General features: G+C 43.0%; 2 protein-coding genes across 6 annotated transcripts; one reads left to right on the top strand and one right to left on the bottom strand.

Moving 5' to 3' along the window:
- Positions 1-1,658: 1,658 nt before the first annotated feature.
- rwdd2b (RWD domain containing 2B) lies at positions 1,659-4,111 on the bottom strand. 3 transcript variants are annotated; one of them, XM_017490866.3, is made up of 5 exons: positions 3,795-4,111; positions 3,423-3,680; positions 2,872-2,939; positions 2,251-2,622; positions 1,659-2,012 (listed from the first exon to the last, which is right to left on the bottom strand). In XM_017490866.3, the coding sequence occupies exons 2-5, from the start codon at positions 3,612-3,614 to the stop codon at positions 1,778-1,780; spliced, it is 867 nt and encodes a 288-aa protein (XP_017346355.1). In that variant the 5' UTR covers positions 3,615-3,680; positions 3,795-4,111; the 3' UTR covers positions 1,659-1,777. The 3 variants fall into 3 exon arrangements, with proteins under 3 accessions (XP_017346355.1, XP_017346354.1, XP_017346356.1); XM_017490865.3 differs by having other exon boundaries at positions 3,423-4,111; XM_017490867.3 differs by having other exon boundaries at positions 2,251-2,607; positions 3,423-4,108.
- A 468-nt stretch (positions 4,112-4,579) lies between these two features.
- Positions 4,580-12,887, top strand: usp16 (ubiquitin specific peptidase 16). 3 transcript variants are annotated; one of them, XM_017490863.3, is made up of 17 exons: positions 4,580-4,796; positions 5,282-5,383; positions 5,472-5,647; positions 5,940-6,043; positions 6,950-7,065; positions 7,763-7,959; positions 8,048-8,143; positions 9,340-9,470; positions 9,562-9,649; positions 9,979-10,057; positions 10,166-10,311; positions 10,437-10,607; positions 10,732-11,320; positions 11,443-11,537; positions 11,679-11,765; positions 11,872-12,019; positions 12,167-12,887. In XM_017490863.3, the coding sequence occupies exons 2-17, from the start codon at positions 5,317-5,319 to the stop codon at positions 12,286-12,288; spliced, it is 2,412 nt and encodes an 803-aa protein (XP_017346352.1). In that variant the 5' UTR covers positions 4,580-4,796; positions 5,282-5,316; the 3' UTR covers positions 12,289-12,887. The 3 variants fall into 3 exon arrangements, with proteins under 3 accessions (XP_017346352.1, XP_017346353.1, XP_017346351.1); XM_017490864.3 differs by having other exon boundaries at positions 5,278-5,383; positions 7,766-7,959; XM_017490862.3 differs by having other exon boundaries at positions 5,278-5,383.
- The last annotated feature ends 17 nt before the right edge of the window (positions 12,888-12,904 follow it).

Below are 12,904 nucleotides of genomic sequence, written 5' to 3'. Positions count from 1 at the left end.
AAGCATCTTGTATGTTTTCTTTTTTTCCCCTTTTATTAATGTCTGATTTTATATTGTCTGACGTTAACGCAAACCTTGACCGACTTTCTCCTTTGATTATTGTTTCTTACTGCTAATTTTCTCATGAAAACAGACAGAGGGAGAGAGTGAGAGAGGAACAAACAAAAAGATGTGTATGAAATATACAGTACGAGTATAAATACAGTATGGGGGGGGGGGGGGGGCACAGAGAAAGGAGAGAGGACATCTGGCTGCGCAGTGAGACCTTAAACATTCGGGTTTTGATGAATTCAGGACTGAACCCTTGTTCTTTAATCTCCTGAAGCCTTAATCAAGTCTTTCATCACAAAGCAGGATTAGAATCTGAAGCCAGGAGGGATTACAGAAAGTGACCTGGAATCAGCCTCCTCCTCGTCCAATGAGCTTCACAGAGCTGAGTAATCACTGTACTGAGATTGTGCGTGCGTGTTTTTGCGTGTGTGTGCGCGTGTGTGAGATTGGGAGTTTATTGAAAAAATGACATGCATAGTGTGTCTTAAACCTCGACCTTTAGCTCATCGTTCATTTATTATTTTTGGAATGACCCTCTATAGACCTGATGTCTGGCACCGGAACCATCTTTTACTGTTTATACCGCAGTTGCATTCTCAGTTCTGATTGGTCAGAGGGCGGTGATAGATTTTCTATCACAGCAGCTCGCACAGTTTTCGTAGTGACGGTTCGTTCGATTCAATTCATTCCGAGGAATAAAACACTTCGGGGTTACGTGCGGTTATTGTAAACTAATAACCTTCGGAGTGGTATCGGCATCTCTGCTTCGTCACAATGTGCGCTGTTGCTTATTTTCCTACAACAGTACGCCGTCGTGTGTTCTATTCTTTAGAAAGTTCATCAGTCGGGGCTACACGTACGTACTTTTCTGGCTTGCTTACTTCATAACTTGCGGAGGTGATAAAAAAAAAAAAAGTGCTTTACGGACTCTTTGTAGCCGTGTTGAACAGAAAAGCATCTCAAAAATGATGTGCAGAGTGAAAATTATTTTAGGCTGTTGTTCAAAATCGAAAAAAAAAAAAAGACCTTTTAGACCACATAGCTCCGCCCATTGAAGCGTGTGATGCTTTGTATAATATGCGAAACCTACTCTTTTTTTTTTTTTTTTGTGAACTAGTCCTAGGACGTCTAGCGAAACTTTTATGTAATTGATATCAGCCTACTCGGGAAAGTTTGAATTGCGATAATGATCAAATAAACGTGGAAATTTGGCCAGCTGTGGATCAGGTGGTAGAGCGAGTTGTCCACTAATCGTAGGGTTGGCGGTTTGATTCCCGGCCCACGTGACTCCACATGCCGAAGTGTTCTTGGGCAAGACACTGAACCCCGAGTTGCTCCCGATGGCAAGTTAGCGCTTTGCAAGGCAGCTCTGCTACCATTGGTGTGTGAATGTGTGTGTGTGTGTGTGTGTATGTGTGAATGGATGAATGAGAACCAGTGTAAAGCGCTTTGGATAAAAGCGCTATATAAGTGCGCCATTTACCATTTAAACAATATGGCCAACACGTCTCTGTCAATTCTAATGAGGCTGTAACAGTTGAAGAGCGTGTCGGGCTCCGGTCCGGACCTTTCCTTTAAAAAAAAAAATAAAAAATGATAGACAGACATATATATAACCGTTTATTCTGTATGACATGGAAATGGCGTCGTGCTTAAAAACCGAAGCGCTTCATCATTCATCACACACATACTCTTGTAAAACCTGCGTGTTATGGAGAGTCCTCGCTCATCTCCCTTCGACTCCGAAGTAGAGCTGGAAGATTTGGCCGCAGCCTCGCTCGCTGAGGAACTGGAAGAGCTGCCCGAGGTCCATGTGGTTCCCTCTGTTCCCGTGAGGATCGAACGCGGTCTCCTCGAAGCCGTCGAACCGGCGCAGCGACTCCGCGCTCTGACCGGCTGGACCCAGTGGGATGTCCTCTCTGTGACGGATCATGATGCGCTTCCAGGTCAGGACCTTCACCCTGTGCAGAATCGTACATACGGGGTACTCGTAACAAACGAGGTCAAACAGTGAATCGATCGATAACCAGCCGAAATGACTGCTGGACAGACTTCGGAACTTTAAAGCGCTGCTGCATCACTCTCTTCACATGGAGATGGAGTGAGGGCTACATCCCACTGCACCACTCACTAGCCAACAGCGTGTGGGGAAACCACAGACATGAGTCTGGGTGATTAAATGACGTCTAACACACAAACCTTGCCCAGAATTCCTCACAGGCGGCCTGGAGACCCTCCACACAGACGACCCCGGGCTTCCCTGGCATGCTGAAGCCGCTCAGCTGCAGCTCTTTGGCCCACTCCAGGATGTTCTTCCTCTTGCTCTTGTTGTAGATGTGATGGCTGTAGATCCACAGTCTGGTGAAGGTCTCGGTGCACTGCGTTTCTGCCGCCCCCTTCGTGCTGTCGTCCTCCTCCTCGAGGTATTTGTGCGTGTGATCTCTGACCCAGTCGACGGCGGACAGCACGCACACGTCGCCTGTGCAGCTCTCGCGCAGGTACGAGCGCAGATCGGAGACGATGCGGGCGTGCTGCGCCCGGCTCAACGCGCCGCATCTGCGACACATTGCACTTGATTACGTTAACGACATATCAGCAGCTATCCGTTCACATGAAGTCCCTCTGTACGAGCTGTTACTATAGAAACCAAAACGTAAATTTCTACAATATCAACCTGTGATTCGCACCTTCCTGACCAACCAGAATCCAGATTCCAACATTGCTGTGGTGTAACAAACATATATATATATATATATATATATATATAACTTTTTTTTTGATACATCAATCACAAATGAAAGGATATGGACAGTTTTGTACCTGACTACGATCTCAGGCGGCACTGCTGGATAGTCGGACGGGTACGTGCACGAGAGCGAAACGTCCACCTGCATGCGAGATCAACGTTATCGTAAGAGACAAATAAACGACAGACTCAATACACCTGCCAGCTTTATATGCAGCACACACGCTATGAAAAATGCAAACAATACAATAACCATACCAACAACATATCAGAAAAGTGTATTGCGTAATCAGTTATCACAATATAGATATTATTTTCGATATATATCGCCCAGCCCTTAAAGGAAAAATCCACCCTGAATAACTTGTATATTAATCCTTATCACTGGCACACGAAATTATTTTTTTAGGTTTAATCTGCATTGGTTAACGGTTCTGTGCATGACCCACGACATGACCCATTTTACCTGCCCATAGTGAGTGGTGCAGTGATGCGATGCAGCGGTGCTTTAATGATCACCGAACACATGACAAATATCTCAATCTAGGTATATGTAATAATGTTTCAGGGTGGAGTTTTCTTTTAATCCTTGATTTATTCATATACTAAAGTGTGTTTCATTCACCCCAGTGTGTGTCCGGATCTTGACACAAAGTTCAGGTCTGGTGTTTGGTGGACAGTCCGCTGCTCCCTCCACATAAGCCCTGAGCTCTGCATACGCAATCTGCTCCACCTCCAGCTCCTCCTGGCTGGGGAACATACTCAACAGCAGCTCAACTTCAGCCAGCTGAGCCTCTGCGTGCTCAGTCTGATCCATTTATCCTGACACTCAACTGCAGTCTATACTGCAGATACTGCAGAGATATAATCTGATCTCTCACTGCTAAATGTGGGACAGACAGAAGAATCAAACACCACCACCATGTTGTGTCATATAACTCTCATAAACACAACACCAGCATCTTTAAATCGTTTAATATGTCCAAACAACACAAACCTAAACGGGTGTTCTGTATATAATCACGCTTGTACGAAAATATTGTCTTGCGCATGCGCAGTCAGTCATCTATTACGCTAACTACAACTACGGTCACTACTTCCGGTCACAAAACGTACTTTAAATATCAAACTAACACTAGATTACCGACAAATTATTGAGCTCTTACGTCAATTAAACGTTTAAATAACACCAAGTATAGTCTGCGGTTCATAATTTGGAGCGGTTCATAATATCACAAATAATATTTTCAGAATTTTGAGCTATAGGATGCGGAGTTTTTTTTTATTAGTCGGCGCTAGGTGTTTCAGCTATAGCAACTGTCACTACTTCCGGTCAAAAAAAAAGTAACGTTACGTGTCAAAGAAATATAAGTTAATAGAAAAAATATATATTTCGTAGTTATATAAAACACGTTTTTTAAATTTAAAGCTATGTTTATTTTTAGGATTATTTTTAGAAAAAATATCATTATAGCCAGTGATCTAGTGTGAAGCGAGTTATTGTTAGCAACGGTCACAAAAAAGCCACGTTAAAAATATAATTAAATATAGATAGTCCGCAATTATAAAATTGTGTAATTATGAATGAAAACATTTTAAATGTACGTGGATACAACTGCAAAATAAAAATAAATAAAATCACACAAAAACGCTAATTTTATGTTTACCGGATGCAATAGGTAATTCGGTTGCGTACCAAATACATTTGTATGACAGATACAGAGCACTACATGGGGCGTACAAGTGGTCAGTTTATATGCTACGGATTGCGCCTAGGTAGGGAATGATGATGCATTTGGGCTTGAACCGAAGAAAGCGTGTAGTTTAGTGGCTGTCGCAATACCTGTGATTTAAAACGAATTTCGTTAATAAAACGGTTTTGTTCCACGGATTTCTATCTGTTACAGGATCATGTGCAGCACTTTGAGAATATAGATCCTATGAAAAGAAACAGCAAAGACTGCAAACGGTGTAAACTTCACTGCTGTTAGCTCGCGAGGTAAGCATGACGTTAGCATTGGCTTAAAAAAAAAATGATGAAGAAGAAATCTAAAATGAAACTTAAATACGGATAAAATTAATTATATTATAATTATATTATATTAATATATGCATATTTGGGATTTTAAAAACATTTTATTTATTTATTTTGTTAAATGAAGAAATATTGAACTAAAGGTCATTTTCGCTTTTTTATTTTTATTAGTATTATATACATATATATATACACACTTTCATAAATAAAAATTCATATAATTACATAATTAAAAAAAATTTATAGAGTTTTTGTATTTATTTATTCAAGCAAAGGATTAATTAAGCATGCATCAATTTGAATGAATAATAAATTACATCATATTTGTGCAGAAGGAGAAGGGAGCAGGGTACTAAATGACTACAATGGTGTCATCACCACTTTTACCTACTTATTATTATTTTTGTATATGGGTGTGTGTGCTGTGCGTCGCACGTTTGCACAGGAAGTGTGTGTCACGTCGTAACGTTACGGACGTCTATCGATGGGGAAGAAGCGAGCCAAAGACAGAGGCAGGAGTCCTAAAGAGGACAGCTCTGTCGACCTGGCAGGTGAGTGACACCGGCCGCACACGTACACAATATACTCGTACTTCCTGAATCTTGGTCATGTGACCCGTACGTGTGTGTTGGCGTTCAGGTGTGACGTGTACGCACATCCGTAAAGGAACGGACCCGAGCTGGCTGAGGAAGACGAGCCTGGACAAGAGCTGGGACGCTTGCGAGACGTGCGAGCAGGAGAAAGAGACCGAGAACGAAGATGAAGACAAGCAAGACACAGCGGGGATATGGATGTGTCTCAAATGTGGACACAGAGTGAGTGAGGACGCACACACCCTATTGTATTGTAGTGTGCAGGATCCAGCATCACTCCGTATTCCATATCTAGTTCTCTACATAGCGTGCTCGATCCATTATTAGCCCTATAAAGTGCAAGGAGCCATCATTCTTTGATGCATAAGGCACTCGTTACTATTACGTTGTAGTGCACTAGATCCTAAAACGTTTCGGATTAGGCCCCGGCGAGCAAACTTTCTCCCTCACGTAATGACTAGGGAGTGTTAAATTCATTTATTCTTATTATACTAGTCATTTTTTACGTGTCCAGGGTTGTGGGAGGTTCTCAGAGAACAAACACGCCATTAAACACTACGAGACGCCGCGCTCGGATCCGCACTGCCTGGTGCTCAGCCTGGACAACTGGAATGTGTGGTGAGAACAGTGAAGTCGCACACACACACAATCTTTCATACTACAATATTCAATACACAATATTATTTCTTAAGATTGAGCAGTTAAATCTAGCTAAACACTTGCTAGCATAAACGGCTGCGTAACTAGCAGTTAGCATACTTAGCATTAAGTTTGTTGTTAGAAAGTGAGCGGAAAATATTTCACACTTGAAAGGGTGTGCTCGACGGACCGTCCGAATTTCCACAAGAAATCGTCGTTATTTTTAAGGTTTCTACTCTTAAGGTGTAGGGAGTCGAATCTTAAGACCTGTTCGCTAGCTAGCAAGGCGTTTAACGTTATTTAGCTAATCGCTAACACTAGCGAGATATATTTTTATACTTCTATTATCTTTTTTAAAAATCTTTATATACATTATTCTAAGTATTTTATTCATATTTTTAAAAACAATTATTATTTGTTAGTTAGCTAGTAGTTCATGATTAGTCGTCTTTCTCCAGCGAGTTACTAGCCGGAACGATTTCAAAGTGAGGTAGCTGGCATGAATTTAGAACTGTTTTTTTAATGAATAGGTATAGATAAATTTCAGTGTTTAAAATGTGCAAATGTTTATTAAACGTTTGGAAAATGTTTTTTTTTAAGTGGACAAAACAAGAATTGGTTTGCATTTAAATTTTTAACTGCACCCGTCATAACGCTTTTAAGCAATTAAATGGTGCAAATTACAAATCGACAATTAGCTTACTGATAGCCAAACGAGCTAGTTTCTTTTCTTTTTTTTCTTCTTCAAATGATCCAGAATTAGCTTTTGACATCATTCACATCTTTTCAGCTAGAAACTTCTGGAAAATTGCCCGAATTTTATGTACGAAAGCGAAAACCAAATCTGTGAATTTTTTTGTTTGTTTGTTTGTTTTTATTGTTAAGGTGTTACATCTGTGATGACACTATCTACTACTCCAGCACGGGACAACTGGCTCAGCTTGTCTCCAACATCAAGAAACAAATGCTGGCCGAATCCCGACACAAAACTGCCACTAGGAGTAAGTGCCTTACTTACTGACCATAGCTACTTGGTAACCCGGAATAGGTATTATGGGCTTTGGGAGCATAGGGTTGACCCTTGTAACGTTCGTGCCTTCAAGCTCCGATGCAACACGGCTGCCATCAGCCAATCAGCTATCAGCAGGCATTTTACAGGGGTTAGCGTTGAGGTATTATGATCATCTGTGGTTTCGTTAGTGTTGTGTGCAACTTGGGAAGAACTGGTCTCTACTTGCAAAAGGTGCTTGGACCCTGCAGCTTGGATATATAGCTTGAATATATAGAAATATAGCCGCGAGTTGCAGGGTCCAAGCTCCTTTGGCAAGTAGAGGCCAGTGCTTGGACCCCTCAACTTGTGGATATATTTCTATATATTCAAGCTATGTATCCAAGTTGCGAGCTGCAGGGTCCAAGCACTGACCTCTACTTGTGAAGAGTGCTTGGACCCCACAACTCACAGCTTGGATATATAGCTTGAATATATAGAAATATATCCGCGAGTTGCGGGGTCCAAGCACCCTTCACAAGTAGACGCCAGTGCTTGGACCCCACAACTCGCAGCTTGCAGCTATATTTCTTAGTAAATCACATGCCTATAAAACATCCTGATTTAGCGCAAGCATACATATCAGCATGAATGTTTCGCTAGCTAAGATTCCAGCAAGTTTTTTTCTAAGCACACTTCTCTCAAATAAGAAGCGAAGGAAGAGAAGAACACTTCAGCTGACACCGTGCAGGAACACGAGGTTGTAAAAGAGCCGGAAAAGAAAGAGGAGCCGAAAGAAAACAAGAAGTGTGTGAAGCGAAATGGCCAGGAAACGCAATCCAGCGGCGTGCCCGTGCGAGGCCTCAGCAACCTCGGCAACACGTGCTTCTTCAACGCTGTGCTGCAGGTCTGCAGTTTTTTAACACTATATTTCATATCGTTTTATTATTTTGTAAGAATATGTTGTTTCAGAACAGTTGTTTTGTGTGTTTCAGAATCTATCGCAGACTTGGCTGCTGCGTCAACTCCTCAGTGACTTCAGGGACGAAGAAAAGAGTGTGTTGATCACACCATCACCATCCTCCGAACTAGTACGTCCCACGTTTTTGTTATAAACAGAACTGTACGCTTTCAGTTTGCTAATATTCACCAAATTTCAGAAAGGTATTTTATGTATTTACTGCTCCATCCAAGCAGGGTTAAATATCCACCATGTTTACATGAAGGTTCTACTTTGGTGCTGTGGTGTCGTTTACCGCCTCAGAAATGCACGTAGCAGTTGATGCTAAGTGTAATTACGGTGTGATTTTTAGTCACAGTGAGTCTTTTCGTAGAAGTTTATCGACATATCCGAGTTAAATGTCGACGTTCCTGACAGGTTTGTCTGGTTTCCGGAGTCACAGTACATGTACATTGTATGTATAAAAGATTTTGCCAGATGCTAGTTCAGTTAGCTTTTTCTCCCTGCCCATGTTTCCCGGTTGCTTAGCAATAGTATTCTCAAATGTCAGAATTGGGACCTGGGAACATGAAGCCCTTGAAACTTTGGGCTTTTAAAAGCAAGGCTCTGGAAAATCTACAAAGGGCATTGAGAATTTTCATACCCTAGAAATGTAGCGTCCTTGAAACGCATGTAGCGTCCTTGAAACGTAGGATTGGAAAAACAAGGCTGTGAAAAAAATTAGGGAATGTATAAAATTACAGAAGTCAAGTTTGATTTAATTTTTTTTCCACGCAGGAAACCATTGAGATAATTGTTGCTACGCAACTGCGAAACATTAGACACAGGGCAAAGGCTAATAAACTCATAGCTCCCGAATGTTAGTGTCTTGATGTTCCTCAGATTTATGTTGTTACATTCTGTGCCATATAAATCCAGGAAACATAGGACCCTGCGAAAATAGGAACGACGGCCTTCCGAATCTTTTATACAGACCACGTAAAGGTACAACGACAGCGCAAACCCGACAAAACTGTCAGGAAACGTCGCCGTTTTCCCTCAGATATGTTGATAAATTATCAGGAAAGATTCCATATGACTAGAATTAACCACTAACTGAATTTCTGAGGAGAAACAATACCATAACATGACAAATAAATAAATTTTTGAGCTTTATTGAAATCTCGCCAAAATAATTCATTTCTACTCTCTGTCTGTTTACTCTTTGTAAGCAACGCGCTAACAGTTGTCACGAACGTCTTGCTAATAGCTGAATTAGCTGAACAGGAAAAACATTAGTGTGCCAAGTCTAATACTTTTTTTTGTTGTTGTTTTTTTTTACCTCAGGATCCTTTGCAGGTGCGGTTGCCGAGACCCGGCTCTCTCACCCTGGCCATGTGCCAGCTGCTCAATGAAATCCAGGAGACCAAAAAAGGCGTGGTGACACCGCGTGAGCTCTTCACACAAGTGTGTAAAAAGTATGGCTCGGAGAAACTAGCACCTGTTTCAGCGCAGTTAGATAAGTCTAGTTTGTGAAACTAGCTTGATTTTCTGTGTGTGTGTGTGCAGGGCAGCAAGATTCAAAGGCTTCCAGCAGCAGGACAGTCAGGAGCTCCTGCGTTACCTGCTGGACGGAATGAGAGCCGAGGAGAGCATCGTACGTGTACTGATTAGCTTTAAGTGATATTCCTGATCGAGATCGAATTCTCATAAACAGCAAGTTAGCATACAGTAGCCTCTTTGACGCGATCAAGCAAACCATGAGAAACTAGCTAGAGCAATTCGTTAAAACTGTGTGTGTGTGTATATATACATATATATAACATATATATGTGTGTGTGTGTGTGTGTGTGTGTGTATTTTATTTTTTTTTATTATTATTTTTTTTTCATGAACACCTAGCATTTATTTATTAGCGGTTCTCAATTACAGCTTTGCTAGCAACGCTAATACACTTACTACACTTCGCTATCGTGTTATCCGCAGAGAGTAACTGCCGGAATCTTGAACGTGCTGAAAAGTTCGGGGAAAACCTCCGAGCCGGAGCAAAAGAAATTAGTCAAAGGTGAGCTACGTTATGACGCTGTGTATGCTAAAGCTAAAAATGCTATAAAGCGGAACCTTTGTATGTATCTCTAGCGAGTTGTTGTGAGGTGTTTTTTTTTTTGGATAGAGTACGACAGCAATGGCGGGACGAAGAGTTTTGTGGAACGCGTGTTTGGCGGAGAGTTGACCAGCACTGTGATGTGTACGGAGTGTAAGACGGTTTCCGTGGTTACCGAAGTGTTTCTCGACCTCTCTCTACCTGTGGCTGATGAGGTAAAGAACTGAAACCACTAACTGTTATGTTCGTCGTATTTTACCTAGCGCTTAGCTGCTTTATTGAAAACTTTTGTCGTAGTAGCTAACGGCTTCATCCCAAGTCTAAAGTTTGTCCTTTTTAGGCTTACAGGAAAAAGAAAGGTGGCGGCGATCAGCAGAAGAAGAGCGAAAGCATGGAAAGTGGGCGGAGCGTCGAGGCTCCACTGACTAATGGGATTGAAGATATGCCGATGGGCACGGGAAGCAAGTACCAGCAAAAGAAAGCCAAGAAGCAGGCGAAGAAACAGGCTAAGGTACTAAGATGCCTACTGCGCTGTAAGACACGCCTCTTTTAACCTAACAAGCCCCCTTGTCATTTCCTCGATATGTTAAGGCACGCCCTCCGATTTCCGCACATTAACATTCTGGTATTTGCAGACCCAGCGGCGTCAGCAAAAGCAAGGCACAAAGCTCACGTTGGATTTGCTGACCAATCAGAGCGAAGACGCTTCTCTGGAGGCCCCGCCTCCGAGCACGGACGAGCAGCCGGAAGCTGAAGGTGGAGCCAACGAGCCCGTGAGCCAGTTGGAGCCGGCGGAACAGGATCAGAATCGGGAGACGCCCGAAGGAGATGAAGAAGGGAGCGAAGCGCAGAACTCCGCCTCGAATAGATTCATCACCCTATCAGAAGAGGGGACGGAGAAACAGGAAGCGGACGAGGAAGACGAGAACGACGAGGCGGAGCTAAGTAAGAGCGTGAGAGCGCTGTCGATCTCCGAGGACCAGCGGAGCAAAGAGGTGGGATCAGGAGCGGAGTCAGAGCCGGAGGAGTTGGGGGCAGAGCCAGAGTTCGTGGTGGTGGTGAACGCAGACCCGAAGGCCGCGTTCTCAACTCTGTCCAGCAGGGCGGCACTGAGCGCCTCGGAGAGCTCCGTGGAGTCGAGCCTCCTTCAGTTCACACAGGTGGAGCAGCTGACGCACACCAACAGCCTGCTGTGTTTAACGTGCAGCCAGAGAGCCGCACACGGTACACACACACACACACACACACACACACACACACAGAGAGACAGACAGCGAATCCAAATCGAGACTGATTTTACTTAAGTCTCTCTGTGTCACTGTTTCTCTCTCTGCATGTTTTCACAGGCGGTAAAAAGAAGGTGTACACCGAGGCATTGAAGCAGATGCTGATCTCGTCCCCTCCTCCTGTACTCACTCTGCACCTGAAGAGGTTCCAGCAGGTAACACACACACACACACACACGCACATACACACAAAATAAGACAGATTTACACAGACATAAATCACTAATCCATACAGCCAGGGTTTGTAGAAATGGTGCATCATTATCTCACGATGTAAACTGTGTGTGTGTGTGTAGGTGGGCTACAGTGTGTGTAAAGTCAACAGGCACGTACAGTTTCCTCAGGTGCTGGATCTCGGCCCGTTCTGCTCTGCCAAGTGCAAGGTGTGTGCGTTTGTGTGTATATGTTTCATATTTCTCTCTCTGGTTATGTCTCGAGTCGTTACGTTCTTACAAGCGGTCTCTGACTTTCTAACGTGTGTGTGTTTAGGGGGTGGAGGAAGGACAGACGCAGCTCCTCTACTCTCTGTACGGTATTGTGGAACACAGCGGCACCATGCGCTCGGGTCATTACACAGCGTTCGTTAAAGCCCGACCCCACACACCCGCTAGAATCGGTTCGCTAAACGGAGCATCAGGTGAGCCTTCCCAAAAAAACGGGGTGTAACGTAACGTGTGTAGGAATTAAGGAAGACGTGTGATAATTACCATGCTTGTTATGGCCCTTTTAATAAAATGTTCAAGCAGTTCTTGAGCACAAACCGTACCCGAATCTTGTTTCGCAGGTGACGAGGTGCCCCCTAAAGGCTCCTGGTTCCACATCAGCGACAGCAGTGTGCAGTCGGTCACCGAGGCCCGAGTGCAGACTTCCCAAGCTTACCTGCTCTTTTACGAGAGGATCTCTTAAGTCCAACACGTCCACGCTCTCATGAAGCACTACCTCAGCAAGGAGACCGTTCTTACAGAACCACCACTTCGTAACAGGTCAAAGGATTTTCCGTCAAATCGTAGCTAACAACGACGAACTGGACTTCACCTAGCTGGACTGATGAATCCTGATGAATAAAGGAGTGTTTAGATTAGATTTTTAAGAAAAAAAGGGGGCTTTCTGTGGAGTGTTTCCTGTCAAAGGGAATTTTTACGTGAATGCAACGCAGAAATCACAAATGCACAATTGGTTTTGTACCAAAACCTGTAATTAAGTACGCTTTGCTGAAAGTTACAACTTATTATGATAGTGTTATTGTGTTCCATCCAATTCCTTTTGACGGAGAATTCCGTATAACTCCGGGTTTTTCCGTATCGGACAGTATCACTCAGCAATAGTGTGCAATGAGGGGAAGGGAAGGGTGGAGGGGCAACAGTGCGCTAATGTTAAGGAGGAACACCTGACTTGCCTGAATACTATGATTTTTTTTTTTTTTTAATTCAGAATATTTAATTTCCTTCAATTTTATATGATGATCATGATGATAATAATTGATTAATAAAAAAAGATTCAACACACTGCGTCATTATCTTGT

This window comes from Ictalurus punctatus, chromosome 17, assembly GCF_001660625.3.
Source record: "Ictalurus punctatus breed USDA103 chromosome 17, Coco_2.0, whole genome shotgun sequence".
Taxonomy (NCBI): domain Eukaryota; kingdom Metazoa; phylum Chordata; class Actinopteri; order Siluriformes; family Ictaluridae; genus Ictalurus; species Ictalurus punctatus.
The sequence above is the reverse complement of the archived record's forward strand: the minus strand, read 5'-3'. Positions and strand labels throughout refer to the sequence as shown.